The 15297-nt window shown below is 48.9% G+C and overlaps 1 protein-coding gene across 2 annotated transcripts; it reads right to left on the bottom strand.

Annotated features, from left to right (window-relative positions):
• Positions 1–576: 576 nt before the first annotated feature.
• Positions 577–15288, bottom strand: hspbap1 (hspb associated protein 1). Of its 2 annotated transcripts, none has more exons than XM_064329673.1 (8): positions 15163–15288; positions 14186–14371; positions 12301–12485; positions 9697–9833; positions 6953–7124; positions 2771–2854; positions 1265–1375; positions 577–1154 (listed from the first exon to the last, which is right to left on the bottom strand). In XM_064329673.1, the coding sequence occupies exons 2-8, from the start codon at positions 14367–14369 to the stop codon at positions 654–656; spliced, it is 1374 nt and encodes a 457-aa protein (XP_064185743.1). In that variant the 5' UTR covers positions 14370–14371; positions 15163–15288; the 3' UTR covers positions 577–653. The 2 variants fall into 2 exon arrangements, with proteins under 2 accessions (XP_064185743.1, XP_064185744.1); XM_064329674.1 differs by lacking the exon at positions 15163–15288 and adding an exon at positions 15027–15162.
• Between the last annotated feature and the right edge of the window lie 9 nt (positions 15289–15297).

Below are 15297 nucleotides of genomic sequence, written 5' to 3'. Positions count from 1 at the left end.
GTATATTTTGTAATATTTTTGTCAAGATATTGCAACATTTATCATCAGGTCGTGAAGTATCTTGCTAATATATTTTATTTTGATGCATGTGCAGTATATTCCGATCGTATCCAGGCTCAGTCTCAGAACTATTCTCACATTATGCAGAGAACGCACACGGCTCTAATTAAGAGTCAACATGGAGCCAATTATAGGGAGTTTACTGTATGGGCATTATGTAAATAGAACGAAAGGATATCTAATGTCTCTAACCGGCCACGATGATCAGGCCAACGTGTTTATTCAGCCTGACTGCTCACGGGGAGGAGAGAAGCATGGGGGACAGGAGGAGAGAACTCACTGCGTGTCCTTACTTCTCTCTGTGTCCTTACTTCTCTCCATGTCCTTACTTCTCTCCGTTCCACCCGACTCCCACCATCTTGTATTTCTCTTGCCCTGCTCGAATAATTCCATGACACAGTAACGAAGAATTCCCAGTTATCTTTAAATAAATCGAATTGGATTGTAGCATAACTGATGAACAGTTCCGTATACTCTGCAGGCAATGCAACTTCTTATTTCTGAGTCATCCAAGGCTGATTTTTCACTTGTTTATTAAACAAAAGTTTCTGACATTTTGGAGCGGATTCAAACGTGCGTTTGAGGTCCAACGTTCACACAAAACCGCGATGCGTGCTCTGCCTGCTCAAGAGGAGCTTGGTCACCATGGCGACGACCTCTGGATGAACCAGGCACTCCAGCAGGTCATTGGTGGAGATGGGTCTGTGCTCCCCGCCCCTCGGGCACATCTCCTGGGATGCCCCACCCCTTGGCGAGTCCGCAGCCTTTCGGTCACAGCTGCGGGGGGGCTCAGGGGCGGAGTCCGTGCAAGGGTATGGTTCGGGGTGGGGGTCCCCTCGTTCCTCGAACCGCTGGGCGCTGGGGGGCACGGGGACGAGGTGGGGCCCGAAGGGGGCGCTGAGGGCGGGGTGGGGGCCCGTTCCGCGTTTGGGCTGCCCCTTGACGTCCCGCTTCCCCGCCCGGGCGTTGGCTGTGGCGGGCGGCGGCGGCGGAGGCGGTGGGGATTCGTGCGGGGTACCCCCCTGCTTCTCGGCACACGCCCGCACGGCCAGGTTCAGGTACTGCAGGTTCTCGTCATGTGACGTGACCACGCCCTGCAACACCAGAACACAGCACCTTCAACGCCACGCGCAGCTACACTGCTACCTGCTAGGGCCCACGCTGCAGATCTGTCACGCAGGTCTCAGACGCGAGCGTCTCGTACCTCTGTGGGGTTGAGCCAGGCGTCGCCGTTGTCAGCGCCGGGCGTGGTCTTCAGGGCGCAGACGACGGTCCTGGTGACAGCCTCCGCAACCCGCGCTTCGTCGTCCACTTCCTGTGCCAGACAGGAAATGATGTAAGGAGCACTGTGGTCTTTTTGGGAGCTTTGTCACTGTCCATTTAGTTACTTTCTAATCCTCCGGATCAGAGGTTTCAATCTGTTCTGATCCAGGGACCCGCAGCCAGGCTCAGAGGCATCCAGATGACCCCCATTATAAATGAAAAAGAGTTACATATATTTTTTTTAAAAAAGGTTTAATTTTGAAATATTTTCCCAAATCTATGTATGGTCATTGCATATCAAGCCTGGCCAGGGACCCCCTACAATACCTTCAAGGGCCTCCAGGGGTTCAACCCAGGCCCTCCAGGTGAGAGACATTCTTACAGGAGGACACAGTAAAGGGTCATATTGAAGCTGGCTGAGCAGCACTCCGTGAGCCCGGGAGAACAGTAAAGTAACTGATTGCCGCTTTTAGTTTTTACCGAAAGGCGGTTCTGAGGCGGTGTGTTTAATCATCTCATCCCCCCTCCCCTGGGACGGCTGCCCTTATTACCTCACCGGCGTGCGAAACCGAGCACCTGCCACAAATCGTCCTGACGGGAACGTCCCGGAGCCGAGGGTCTGTTCATTACCGCAGCGCTCCTTAAACTTTTTAATATCGGGATCCGAATTAGAAACACTTTTTAATGTGGGGACCCGAGGGAGAAATTTAGTACCTTTCAAGGGCCTGTCAAATAAACGTAGCAGCATGGCCTAGTGCGCTGCAGACTCATTCCACAACCAACCTCATACACTCCTGCAGCCAATCTGGATCCCGACCCACCTCATACACAGCCCAATCTGGATCCCGACCCACCTCATAAACTCCCGCGACCCAATCTGGATCCCGACCCACCTCATACACAGCCCAATCTGGATCCCGACCCACCTCATACGCTCCCGCGACCCAATCTGGATCCCGACCCACCTCATACGCTCCCGCGACCCAATCTGGATCCCGACCCACCTCATACGCTCCCGCGACCCAATCTGGATCCCGACCCACCTCATACGCTCCCGCGACCCAATCTGGATCCCGACCCACCTCATACGCTCCCGCGACCCAATCTGGATCCCGACCCACAGTCTAAGGAGCGCTGCATTAACTGTAAAACCCAATGCATCATGGGAAGGGTTTTAAGAGCACTAAGCGACAGCACTCTATGGTAAGCGCTCTATGGTAAGGGCTCTATAGTAAGCGCTCTATAGTAAGCGCTCTATGGTAAGCGCTCTATAGTAAGCGCTCTATGGTAAGCTCTCTATGGTAAGCGCTCTATGGTTAGCGCTCTATGGTAAGCGCTCTATGGTAAGGGCTCTATAGTAAGCGCTCTATGGTAAGGGCTCTATAGTAAGCGCTCTATGGTAAACGCTCTATGGTAAGTGTGCGCTGGCGACACGGCGGCGGGTTACCAGCTCCATCCAGGAGTTGACGCTGACGGTCAGCGGGTCGAGCGACTCCACGTAATGCCACCAGTGCCGGGGGACGAAGAGCACCTGCGCGGGGACGAGGGGAGGGGCTTAGAGCTGAGAGGGGACAGGGGAGGAGCTTAGAGCTGAGAGGGGACAGGGGAGGGGACAGGTGAGCGGTTCACACACTCCACACACACACACACACAAGCAGGGTGTAGAGACACATGGCACTCGATACACAAACCCCCTTCAGAAGCGACGCTTCTACACATACACCTCTCACACAAACACACGTGCACAACCAACACAGGAACACGCACGTGCACGAGCGTGCACAGGAACACGCACGTGCACGAGCGCACACAGGAACACACACGTGCACGAGCGTGCACAGGAACACGCACGTGCACGAGCGCACACAGGATCACACACGTGCACGAGCGCACACTAACGCTGCTCTGCTCAGGTGTTATTTGCCATTAGATGGCAGCAGTGACTTTTCTAGTGGCTGCTCGACCGCACGCTGGAGCAGGTTAGTCACACAGACCGTTCTTTTGATCAGTTAACCCAGCATTAATTATTACAGGATTTAGCCAAACTAAACTATCGCCTGCTCCCACTGCACTGGGAATTGACGTTCAGTTTTTTAAAAAAGCTGCAAGCCTGATAAGACGATAAGAATGCTGTATATGTTGTTTGATTTGTAAAGTTTAAATCTGAAAGGAATTTGAGGACAGAGCACACAACTCCTGACACCCAAACCACAAACTGAGATATACAGGAAGTCACCAGACTTTAAAGGCACAGATTTAACAGTGTATGTGTTTTTAATATAGCCTACTTAATATAGTTTTAAATATGTGCTTAAAAGTATATTCATACTATAAATGTACGTGCTTTTCAGTCTTCTTACGCAAGACTGCCATGTGAGCGTTAGCCCTTTAAGGTGTTTGATCACAAATGTGTGATTGGAGCATCTTTAACTGAACATTCTAATGCTGATGTCACAATCGCTGCCGGTGACTGAAAGCGGTGGAGTTCTAGAACACTGACTTGGAATTCTGAACAGAAAAAAAAAAACATTCCAAAAAAAGCCCACTCTTCAAAGGGGTGAAATAAAACTGGATGTGTCTGTCTTCTTGGGTAGAAGCAGCGCGTGTTTCCTGCAGTCTGCACCACCGTGTCGCAGCTGTTAAATCTTTTTATCGCTGCTGCTCTCCTGTGTGTGCTGGGCCCTTTCACGCACTCTGGGCTTCTCTCTGTCCGTAGTGCCGGCTGCACTCCTAACAAAAGGGCACGCAGATAAGCTTTTCCAGGAACTGCACTAATCAACGCGCTGGGCTGTGTGCACACCACAGGACACCCGCTCTTACTGTCCCGCGCTGAAACTGAATTACACGGCAATACGGCTGAAATATGTGGACTTAGCATTTAAATACATAGCATAATCTAAAATATATTGATAAATATATGTCACAGAAGAGTATATGTTAAATGTATGGCAATACCTGAACGCAGCAATGTGTACATTTGCCTGTATATTTTGAAGTGCTGCAATATCTTGATAATGTACGTTATCAGTATGTTCTGTTTCCATTAGCGATAGCCAGGTTTGTGTGACCCCCAGAAGGTCACTGAAGGTCACAGTTCAATATGGGGAGGGTTCGATTGGCGACCGGTTAAAAATCAGGACATTTTGTGCGACCACGGAAACTATTTTAATACCACACATGCAGAACGCAAGCTCGCACGTGCACACGCACCTTTACTTCCTGTTCTTGCTCTTGTTGCTATGATGGAAAACATCACCAGGCCCACAGCCTTAATCAGTGGGAGCCACTTCCTGTTAAAATGTGAGCCCACAGTAGCACTTCCTCCGGAATGGCACCCACGGCCACAGACCGTCTTCAGAATGACATAATCACCAAAGCCACAGGGCTCTCTCACGCAGACCCGGGTTAGAGTCACACAGGGACACTCCTTCCGCAGGGAGAGAGTCAGCGAAAGTCACCGGACAAGCGCATGATACCGTCACGCAGTTTCCACTGCGGTCCTGTGACACGATCGCCCGGCAATAAACATTATACAGCCCGTTTATGCCCCAGCATCTCTGCACAAGAGCGCTGACGCTGCGCCTCACTGTCACTGTCCACATTTAGAGGAAACACATCACAAGCCTGCACACGGCACCTGGACTTCACCGAGACATCGTGACTGATTACAGACTAATAACTCATAAAATTACCCCGCCAGATTTGCAATGAACAAACGATCGATTTCCAAACGCCTGTCGGAGAAACCGACCAATCAGACGCGCTGACGAGCGATGAATTCTGGATTTGTAAAGGGCCGTGCTGGAAGCGCTGGTGAAAGGCGGCTGGTTTAAGGAAAGCGTGGAGGCGTGCAGACTCCCGCTCAGAGCCGCTCGCTCTTCCTGGCGCTGCTCTGGATGTAGCGGCCGCTAAAGGAAGTGGAGCGTGCGCCGCACGGACCGGGCTCCAGGATTTACGCCAACGCCAGGGCGGCACAGACTTTAATCCAGTCTGGGCCGGGGGGGTGAGGGGGTGTGTGGTGAGGGGGTGCGGCGGTGCGGGGGTGGGGGGGTGAGGGGATGTGGCAGTGTGGGGGTGGTGAAGGTGAGGGGGTAAATCAGCACGCGAGCCGAGCCGTCCGTTTCGTTAGCGGGCGATGAGAAGACGAGCGCTCCAGCGCTGTCAGAACTCCGCGCTAAAAGAGAGGCCAGGAGGATGAAACGCTCCTCTAATGAGCCTCACCTTCATCAGGAAATGCAGCTGAAACGCTGATAAACCAGGATAAACGATTTAAATAATTGAACTCTGACTTCACTCTGACCTCCAGCAAAATGGCGGCATTCTTCAACCAGTTTACCAGCATCGCCTTCATTTTGAGCCACTTTACAGCAGATCTACACCAGCAGGTGTACAGCTCTCATGTGCATCAGGTCATACCGGGTAGCAGATCTACACCAGCAGGTGTACAGCTCTCATGTGCATCAGGTCAGACCGGGTAGCAGATCTACACCAGCAGGTGTACAGCTCTCGTGTGCAACAGTCTGGTTTGTCATGCCGCTCAAAATGATGCTTCCCAGGCGAAGCAGCTCATCCATTCTTTTCTTTCAGAAAAATAAAATACTTCTACTCTGATCTATGGCACACTTCACATTTTAGTGCATAATTTAAGTCCCATTCATAACGTTGCTAAGCTCTGGAAATATATAATGGCAAAGGCTATCAGTCCTTCTGATTAATTGAAGGGGAAGAGAGTACCAGCACTGGAGAGGACTAATTAAAGAAAATGGCAGCATGCAGTAGACAGCTTATTCTTGCTGAGCACTTTGACAGATCTATTTTGGATGCATGTTAAAGATGCCATCGGACATTCAGGAGGCAAACATACCTCGCGTCCCACTTTAACTGTCAGGTTGAGTCTTGGCATCCAGGTAGACGGGTTTTCTTTAGCAATTTGAAGTGCAGGTTTTCTGGAATGTTTTTTTTTTCAAAATTGTAAGTCAGTGTTTTGGAACTCCACTGCTTTCAGTTACCAGCCCCTCGGGGGACAAATAAAGTTTATTGAATTGAACTGAGCAGTGATTGTGACATCAGCATTAGAATGTTCAGTTAAGAACATTCTAATCGCACGTTTGTGACCTCACACATTAAAGGGTTAAAACCCTGTAGAGATTTAGAGCAGTCTTTGTTAAGACTCTTTCACCCTGAATGGAAGGGTGTCACACTGTAGGTGCTTCTCCACTTTTTTACCTGAGGGAGCAGGTGACTGAGTGACACTGCTGTTTCTCCTCTGTCGTTACCTGTAACTGCAGGTGTCTGTGTGCTGTTTTTCTACCTATGGAAGCAGGTGACTGAGGAACGCAGGTGTCTCTCCTCTATCATTACCGGTAGACGCAGGTGTGTCTCTCTGCTGTTTTTTACCTGAGCGAGCAGGTGACTAAGGGACACAGGTGTCTCTCCTCTGTTGTTACCGGTAGACGCAGGTGTGTTTCTCCTCTGTTGTTACCGGTAGACGCAGGTGTGTTTCTCCTCTGTTGTTACCGGTAGACGCAGGTGTGTTTCTCCTCTGTTGTATAGCGAGGTGTGTTTTCTCTGTTGTTACGAGCGCAGGTGTGTTCTCTTTACCGGTAGCGCAGGTTGTTTTCCGGTCCACCTGTCCGGGCTCCAGCGTGACTGTGTGGGCTCTGGCTCCGGAGAAGGCGGGGAAGCGCTGGAGGTCCGGGCGCGTCACGCTGACCCGGCTGAACACGCTGGACTCCTCGTACGGGACCCTGGTGGGGTACAGGCAGCCCGTGTCCTCGGGGGGAAACAGGTGCCATCTTTTCCTGCAGGGGAAAGTTTGAGTCGTTACGCGACTAGGAGACACAAAATGGCCCCCGTGGGGCGATAACTAGAGTTACACTGTATGGAAAATGTCAGTAAATAGCTGGAGCACGGTTTAGTCGACTCTACTCCACGGTGCAGAAGTAAACGAGGCCTGGCAGGATTTATTTTCGCATAAAGAGACAGCGGGGGTCCTGGAATGAAATGAGGAACATGTTTCAGTGGCCTGACAGCTTATGAGAGCGTTAGCACACTAGCGGGGAGCACGGCAGTGTGGCACAGTAGGTAGGGAACTGAGCTTGTGCCCGAAAGGTTCGATTCCTGGGTAGGACACTGCCGTTGTACCCTTGAGCAAGGTACTTAACCTGCATTGCTTCAGTACATATCCAGCTGTATAAATGGATGCAATGTAAAAAGAAAAAAAAATGTGTAAAAAGTTGTGTGGAAGAGCGTTTGCTGAACGTAATGTAAAAGCGGAGCACGGTGTTAGCGACTAGCGGTGCAGAAGTGAACCAGGCGCTGGCTATCGCATGAACAGCGGTTGAAGTGCATGCAGTGAACCTGACGCTGGCTAGCGCACTAGGGGAGCGCGGCAGTGACACGTGGTAGCGAACTGAGCTTGTGCAGATGAAGCGCCTGGGTAGGACACTAGCGGTGAGCTTGAACAGGTGGCTAACCTGCGTTCAGTGTACATCCGCTGCTAAATAGGTGATGTAGAAAGTGAAAAGTTGTGGTTAGCGCTAACTGGCGTAGTGCAGAGTGAACCGGCTGTTAGCGCCCTAGTGGGAGTGAACCCCTAGCGGCTAGCGAGGCCTCAGCGGACTTAGCGCCTCATTCCCATTCAGGTGGATTCAGCGAGAAACGCAAAGAGGTCTGAGAGCGGAACACCGCACAGCTCCCAGCGATGCACCCTAACAATACCAATATTCCGTATTACAGAATTACAGAATAGGGAGAGACGCAGGATTCTCCTCTCTCTCTCTCTCTCTCTCTCTGGGGTTGAACAGTTACACTTAAAGAGAGCGGTTTCAAACGCAAGCGGACAGTATATACTCACTGGCATCCAAGTCCTCTTTCAGGGTCGTGCATTTTTAAAAGGATGTTTTTTTAAAATTCCTGGATAACTTCATATTCTGAATACGAATCAGGCATCAGCCAAGAGGCTCCCAGGGAAAAGGTTAACAACCGCAGAATTTTGATTGGTTAAAAATGTAAGCCATATAAGCGGGCTGTTCAATCTAAGCAACAAGGCCAGTTACATTAGAACTCCAGTAGCATACACAGTTCAGGGGTACATCATACACAGGGGTCCAGGTCCCTGGTCCTGCACTTTTACAGGGTCCGCCGATTCTCATTTTTACCCTAAAATCAGCCACCGTTTCAGACTCAGGGAACCTGAACAGGTGAGTTTACTGCGTAAACAACTGCTTTCACTAATTCAGTGCCCAATAACAACAAAACAGCAGCCGTCCCTGCAGCTCTCCAGGACCAGGGCTACAGATGCATATGTAATAGAGTAAGATGCATTCTGGGAAAAAAAACTCCTGCCTGCAGGTTTCACTGAAAGAGAGAGAGAGATATCACAGTGTACCTTGGTCACAGCTAGCGGGACAGGCCTCAGTATACAATACACACATTCATATGCAGCACATTATCACCAACCGACAGCGATAAGTATTCAAAATCATGGCTAAATACGTGCGCTGGTCACAAGTGGATCGCTTCCCACCATCTATCCCTATTTTCACGAGTGAGTCGTTTCACACGACACCGGAACGACGTCGGCTCGCGTCCCCATTCTGCAGCCGCGAGATGGTATTTAGATTAACGGGTGGAACGAATGAGGGCTCTATAGAAGGAACAAAAATAACAGCACCTCCTCCTGTGAGGCAGACAAAGGAACTTATCTGTAGGTATGAAATTCCTCTCTAGTCGCTACGGATAATGGCATCCATCTGCTAAATATGGCCGCATATGAAAAAAACAAAAAAAGAGAGAGAGAGAAACCGACCAATTAAAAAGGACAAGAGCGAGCGTGTGAGAGCCTCTGGCAGCTCAGACAGGCCGTTTCTTTGTCAGGCCGCCACACAGCCTGTACTGAACAATGGCAGCGTCAGCGCCATTCAGCGGCACTTCAGTTCATATCTCCGGCTCGCTCCCTCTCAGACGCACCCCGGCACAAACCGCTTTCTCTTTCAGAGAGAGAGGGAGCGACAGACTCGCTTTCGTTCCCGTGACTGAAAGTAGCCGGAAAGAGAAGTCCCCGCGCAGTCTGAAGGGGTTGAGCAATCTGCAAACCCACTCAGAAGTCCTGACTGGCGGGGGTCACTATCGGGAACTGTCCCCGAAAAAAACTCACTCGCCTGAGCCGCCATTTCCACTGCGCGCGCGACTTCGCGCCTCCTTTATCCTCGGCGCTAACGCGGGTAATTTGTTTCGCTCGAACCCGGGCACCCCTCCCCTCACCACAGCATCACCGAGGCTTGCCTCAGATGAAAAGGGACGGCTTGGCCTCGTCGTTTTTCAGTTTTTTTTTTGTTTTTTTTTGCATGATGTGGCGCTGACGGCTCTTACCTCCCTTGTACCTGTAGGACCAGGTTGCACCCGTACGAGTCCAGGTGGCACGGGGTGTTGGCACCAGCCGTGCCGATCCAGAGGGTGCTCTCCCGCCCGTTTCGACCCGGGTACCCGAAGTCCGACCATGCCACGCCCTGCCAACCACGAAAAAAACACGCTGCACGCTTCATATTTTACATTTCAGTCATATCTTCTGTAAGCACTTCTGTAAACATTTCCTCTTTAGGCAGCCACAACGTGCCGGCTTGGAACCCGCAAACCCTCATGACCAGGCGCCGCTGAAAGGTGACGACCGCTTAGTCAAACTACTTACTCTACTTCTCTTTTAGAAGGCACATTAATAAGTCACTAGCAGAATGTTTGCTTTCCGTAGACCACACACAACCCAGGTGGGTCATCAATCTGTCAAAATAATTTAGTTTTTAAAAAAATAAAAACCTCAGGGATTGCGCCCAGCGCCCTGGATAATGGAATCATTACTATATCCAAGGGACTGTGAATGATAAACCGAGTCATGCTGGCTTTCAGCAACTTTTAAATGGCTCTATTCATCATGGGAAAAGCCCTTGGTCCGCACGTCCAAAATGTCGCGTTTCAGCAGAGCTGTCAAAAAGACACACAACTCATAAGCATTTATTATTGTTCCCGGCAAAGTTAAATAAAAGCAGAGAGCTGGGATTACAGGTACACAGCCTGTCACGACTCAATGTTTTCTGCACCGCGAACGCAAGCAAATAATAATCAATACAAAAATAAAATCATAATCAAGTAAGTGCTTCAGGAGAAACTGGTCCTGTCAAGTAATATGCACCTGGGAAAACACCTGAACTGATTTGGTTTTCAGTTTTAAATGAATGCTACACCAGGTAAACATCAGCACTTGAATGAATTTGAGAGTGATGCATCATGGGACACATTCTCGCAGTGTGGAATGAGGTCACGTGCACGGTGCTCTGCCCCACGGGTCCCTAGGGTCAAAGGTCAGATTAGAGTTAACCCAGCAGAAGGAATCAAGCCAAAGGCATGTTTTGTTTGCTTTGGGTGTCCTTTAAATGACCTTTTAAACATCGCTTATCAGTTATGGCTCAATTCTGCGTCTTCATACTTTGTGTGAGGCAGACGAGGGCCAGTGTAAGAGCCAGATGACTGACTGAAGAAGACCAAACCGTGACGGATGAATAAAACCTTCTTTCTTTTGTTTAGAGGGTGAGAAGGCGAGAGATTTAAGAGGAAAAACCCAAGAATCACTTCTTGCAAAGTGATGAAACAGAGGCGATAAACTTTAGAGTCCGCTCTGTTCATCACAAGCCACGGATTCTAAAATGGCTGCCTTTACGGCTGCCCTGGAGTGGAAATATAAACTCTGAAAGCGAGACGGCGGGCTGGCAGCGAGGCACTGGAAGATAAAAACCTTCTGACAAAAAACCGATGGAATCTGCGTGAAGACCGATGGAGGGAGGAAGATGGAAACGTTTTGCATCTTCGCCTCCATTCCGGGCTTAACAAACAGGCTGAGAGGCCGTCACGCTCCCCTGGGGGCCTGGCCCCCCCCGCCAGACAACCAGCGACCACCACCCGCCAACCACAGACCGCCACCCGCCAGCCAAACACCTCCGTCCGTCCACACACTCAACGTCTCACAGATCAGAGCGCAGAAAACCTCCACAGTAATAACAAGGTCCATCGCTCTTATCAAACACAGGCACGCGGTCTGTGTGTTGAATTCGCAACCGATGGTGACTTTACGGCCCATATACAAATAGAGATGAGCTAAATTAAACAGGCTTCACTAATGCAGCTTCCGACACCGGACAGATGAAACTCCATGAGGTATGTAGCTGGGACAGGTGTAGAAACCGCAACCTTTCAAGTTCCTGTTAACAGGAAAAAGGTCGTCGAGCAGGTGAACCGGAAGTGAACTTCTCCTATAAAACAGACACGTTGGTTGGAATGTACGCGCTCTTCTCCAAAGAGGTCCCCTGGTGGGACGTCTGGAGGCGGAGCAGAGAGAGAGGCCTACCTCAAACATGGAGAGAGAGAGAGGCCTACCTCAAACATGGAGAGAGAGAGGCCTACCTCAAACATGGAGAGAGACAGAGGCGTACCTCAAACATGGAGAGAGACAGGCCTACCTCAAACATGGAGAGAGACAGGCCTACCTCAAACATGGAGAGAGACAGGCCTACCTCAAACATGGAGAGAGAGAGGCCTACCTCAAACATGGAGAGAGAGAGAGGCCTACCCCAAACATGGAGAGAGAGAGAGGCCTACCCCAAACATGGAGAGAGAGAGGCGTACCTCAAACATGGAGAGAGAGAGAGGCCTACCTCAAACATGGAGAGAGAGAGAGGCCTACCTCAAACATGGAGAGACAGGCGTACCTCAAACATGGAGAGAGACAGGCGTACCTCAAACATGGAGAGAGACAGGCGTACCTCAAACATGGAGAGAGAGGCCTACCTCAAACATGGAGAGAGAGAGAGGCCTACCTCAAACATGGAGAGAGAGAGAGGCCTACCCCAAACATGGAGAGAGAGAGGCCTACCTCAAACATGGAGAGAGAGAGAGGCGTACCTCAAACATGGAGAGAGAGAGGCCTACCTCAAACATGGAGGGCTTGTCCTCGAACAGCAGGGCCAGGTACTTGTAGTCAGCGTAGGCCCAGTGGTCAGAGAGGGGGAGCTCACAGAAGGGCCCAGAGCCAGCCTCGCTCTGGCCTGTGGCCCAGCACAGAAACTCCCTCACTGTGGCCTCTCTGTAGGAGCACTGGGTCTCAAACAAAGGAGCTTCGCCAACAAGGAAGGAAGAGGGGAGAGGGGAGAGGGGAAGAGAGAGAGAGGAAGGGAGGGAGGAGAGAGAGAGGGAGAGGGCATTGTCATCATTGTTGTTGTTATTCTGATTGATTAGTATGCTTTGGCAAAATGTATCTCAAAATATGGCATGAATTTGAAATTTGAATTTGAGAGAGAGAGACAAAGAGAGAGAGAGGAGAAAGAGAGAGAGAGCAAGAGAGAGCGAAAGAGGTCACATTTTTGAAAGGGACTGCAGAGAATTACATTAACTGGCTCAAATCGACTGTCAATAAATGAAGGATTTTGGTAAATTGATTTAATTCCGCAGGCCGACAGACAATCAGAACACATCAAAATGATACAAGGCTGCATCTGTGCAGTGAATAAGTTTTCTATCGCCGCTACGAGTTTCAATTAAATCTCCTGCCTGATTTCCAGTTCATTGACTATTGTTAAGACAGAGCGTCAGTTTCTGAAGCCGGCGATGAGTTTTATAATGAAGTGTGTTAAATTACATCTTGTGTCCAAGAGGGTTTTTTTTACTGTCAGAAATTACACCTGGAAAAAATGGATTTAGCAGTTAAATTAGCCTGCTCCCTTCCTGGAGAAACTCCCCTCGTTGTCATGCGCGGGCGGCGACGATCTCGTCTGCATGTCTGGATTACAAAACTAAACTAATAAAATGGAGAACGTGAACAGGCAAACGGAGTCGTGCAGAATATGATATGAGACTTATTACTGAAGCCCCTTCAGCACCTCACAGCTCACAGCCTGTCAGCACTGCTGATGCGCAAACAGCTAGAGTCCGAACATGGTCAGGAACCTCAAATTCGCCACTTGCCATTGCGGGCCCTGGGAAACTTCAAAGAGACAAGAAGCAGGTGTCGGGGGAGGTAGCAATTTATGGTGTGAATGTCTGTCTGTCTGTGTGTGTGTCTGTGTGTGTGTGTGTTCACACCTATTTTCAGTTGGGTCAGTTTTTTTGACCAGTCAGAAGCAATCCAAGGTGTCAATCACTCCATGACAAGAAGATGACCCTTTTTTATATGCAAGCATCTGCCTCTCTTAAACCGTTTTGTTTATCATAGTGGATTTAGGACAATTTGTGTTTCTAACGAATGTTAGACTACTTTTGCATCTCTTTGTTTTACACAAAAAGTTAGCCTTGACTCCCTGACCCTCCCTTTTAGTTTAAAAAATAAACAGAAAACTTATGATTTGGATATGTGTGTCTGTCTCCAAGTTTATAACCACAATTAATTCAAAACTTATTTGTGTACTATTAATGTTTGTATTTAATTATGAATTTCACTGCACATTATTTATGGTCATTGTGTAAGCCTACCAAGTGTAAATATTGTAAATGGTAAATGGACTGCATTTATATAGCGCTTTAATACGAAGCGCTTTACAACTGATGCCTCTCATTCACCCATTCACACACCAACGGTGAAAGGCTGCCATGCAAGACACCAATCAGCTCGTTGGGAGCAATTAGGGGTTAGGTGTCTTGCTCAGGGACACTTCGACACACCCAGGGCGGGGATCAAACCGGCAACCCTCCGATTATGTCGCCCCCGCATTTCATGTACATTTCATTATACATGAAATGTTCTGCCACTGCTGTGACCAACACTCTTGTGAAAAAAAAAAACATTTTAATCTCAGTGGGTGTCATTTCAAAACCTTCTTACTTTTTCCCTCTCGTCTTTGTGCGATGCGAAATCGGACCGCCTTCCGGTCCAGGATTTGTGACAACTGCTCTACGTTCCAGTCTAGTGCTGGCCAATCAGAAGCCATGCCGAAGAAGACCACAGGCTGCTGTAGAGATTCCAAAATCTCCCGTGCCTCCTCTGGGGTAAAGGGCTTCACTGACATGTCTACAATTCATAAGAGGGTAGAGTTAGGACCAAGACGGCACACTGTTGCATACCGGGACAGTGTGTGAACGCAAGCACCATCACCGCTATGTAGGCTGATGTTCATTCTGCAAGGCCAGCTCTGGGTGGCTAAATGGCTTCACTTTATAAATTCTAAGTTTCTGGAGCTGCATGGTGATGATATCTGGGAAAATAGTACTGCAACATATGGTTGTTGGTTTATATAATAGGTGGAGGATTTCAGCAATACAATTCAGCCAAACTGAACCAAAAAGTATTCAGTTGTATAAACAAATGTGAAAAGTAGGATTTCTACTGTAGGTTAAAATTCAGCATTTAGAGAGACTGATAACTAACAGCCAAAGTAAATAATGCATTTAAGTACTTGTTCTACATTTAAAATAGGCTATCTAATCCAGTAGGCACTGTTTGCTTGCTAGCTGTGGACTTACGAAAAGCTGTTCACGGGCAGCCGTTTAACTTTAAAATAATATATTGAACAAAGAAACAAATTCAATCCCGAATCACTATCTAGAATATACCATTGGGATACCCTAGTAGCTACTAGCCGCGTAGCTAGCCAGTTAGGTATATATAACATTTCTTACAATGTTTTTTCCTAATTAAAAAGACAGTCACAAACGCGGTAACGCACCTACTGTTCCTGAAACATGCAAGTCCGTACCTCAAAGAGTCGCAAATAATATACGTCATACCCACTCAATTTTTGAAAAACATACGTAAAATCTATTGTGGTGATTATTTTTCCGATGGAATTCAAGTTATCTCACCAAAATTCTCATCAATATTTGAATGAAGCCCCTATCCCTGCAGTTCAACTTTGAGTACACGTTCCTTCTCCTGTTGTAAACAAACCTCACGTGAGTGCTTCGATATTTTTTTCACTGAGAATGTTGCTGTGTACA

This window comes from Anguilla rostrata, chromosome 3, assembly GCF_018555375.3.
Source record: "Anguilla rostrata isolate EN2019 chromosome 3, ASM1855537v3, whole genome shotgun sequence".
NCBI classification, from domain to species: Eukaryota; Metazoa; Chordata; class Actinopteri; order Anguilliformes; family Anguillidae; genus Anguilla; species Anguilla rostrata.
Note: the sequence above shows the minus strand (reverse complement) of the source record. Positions and strands in the feature narration are given on the sequence as shown.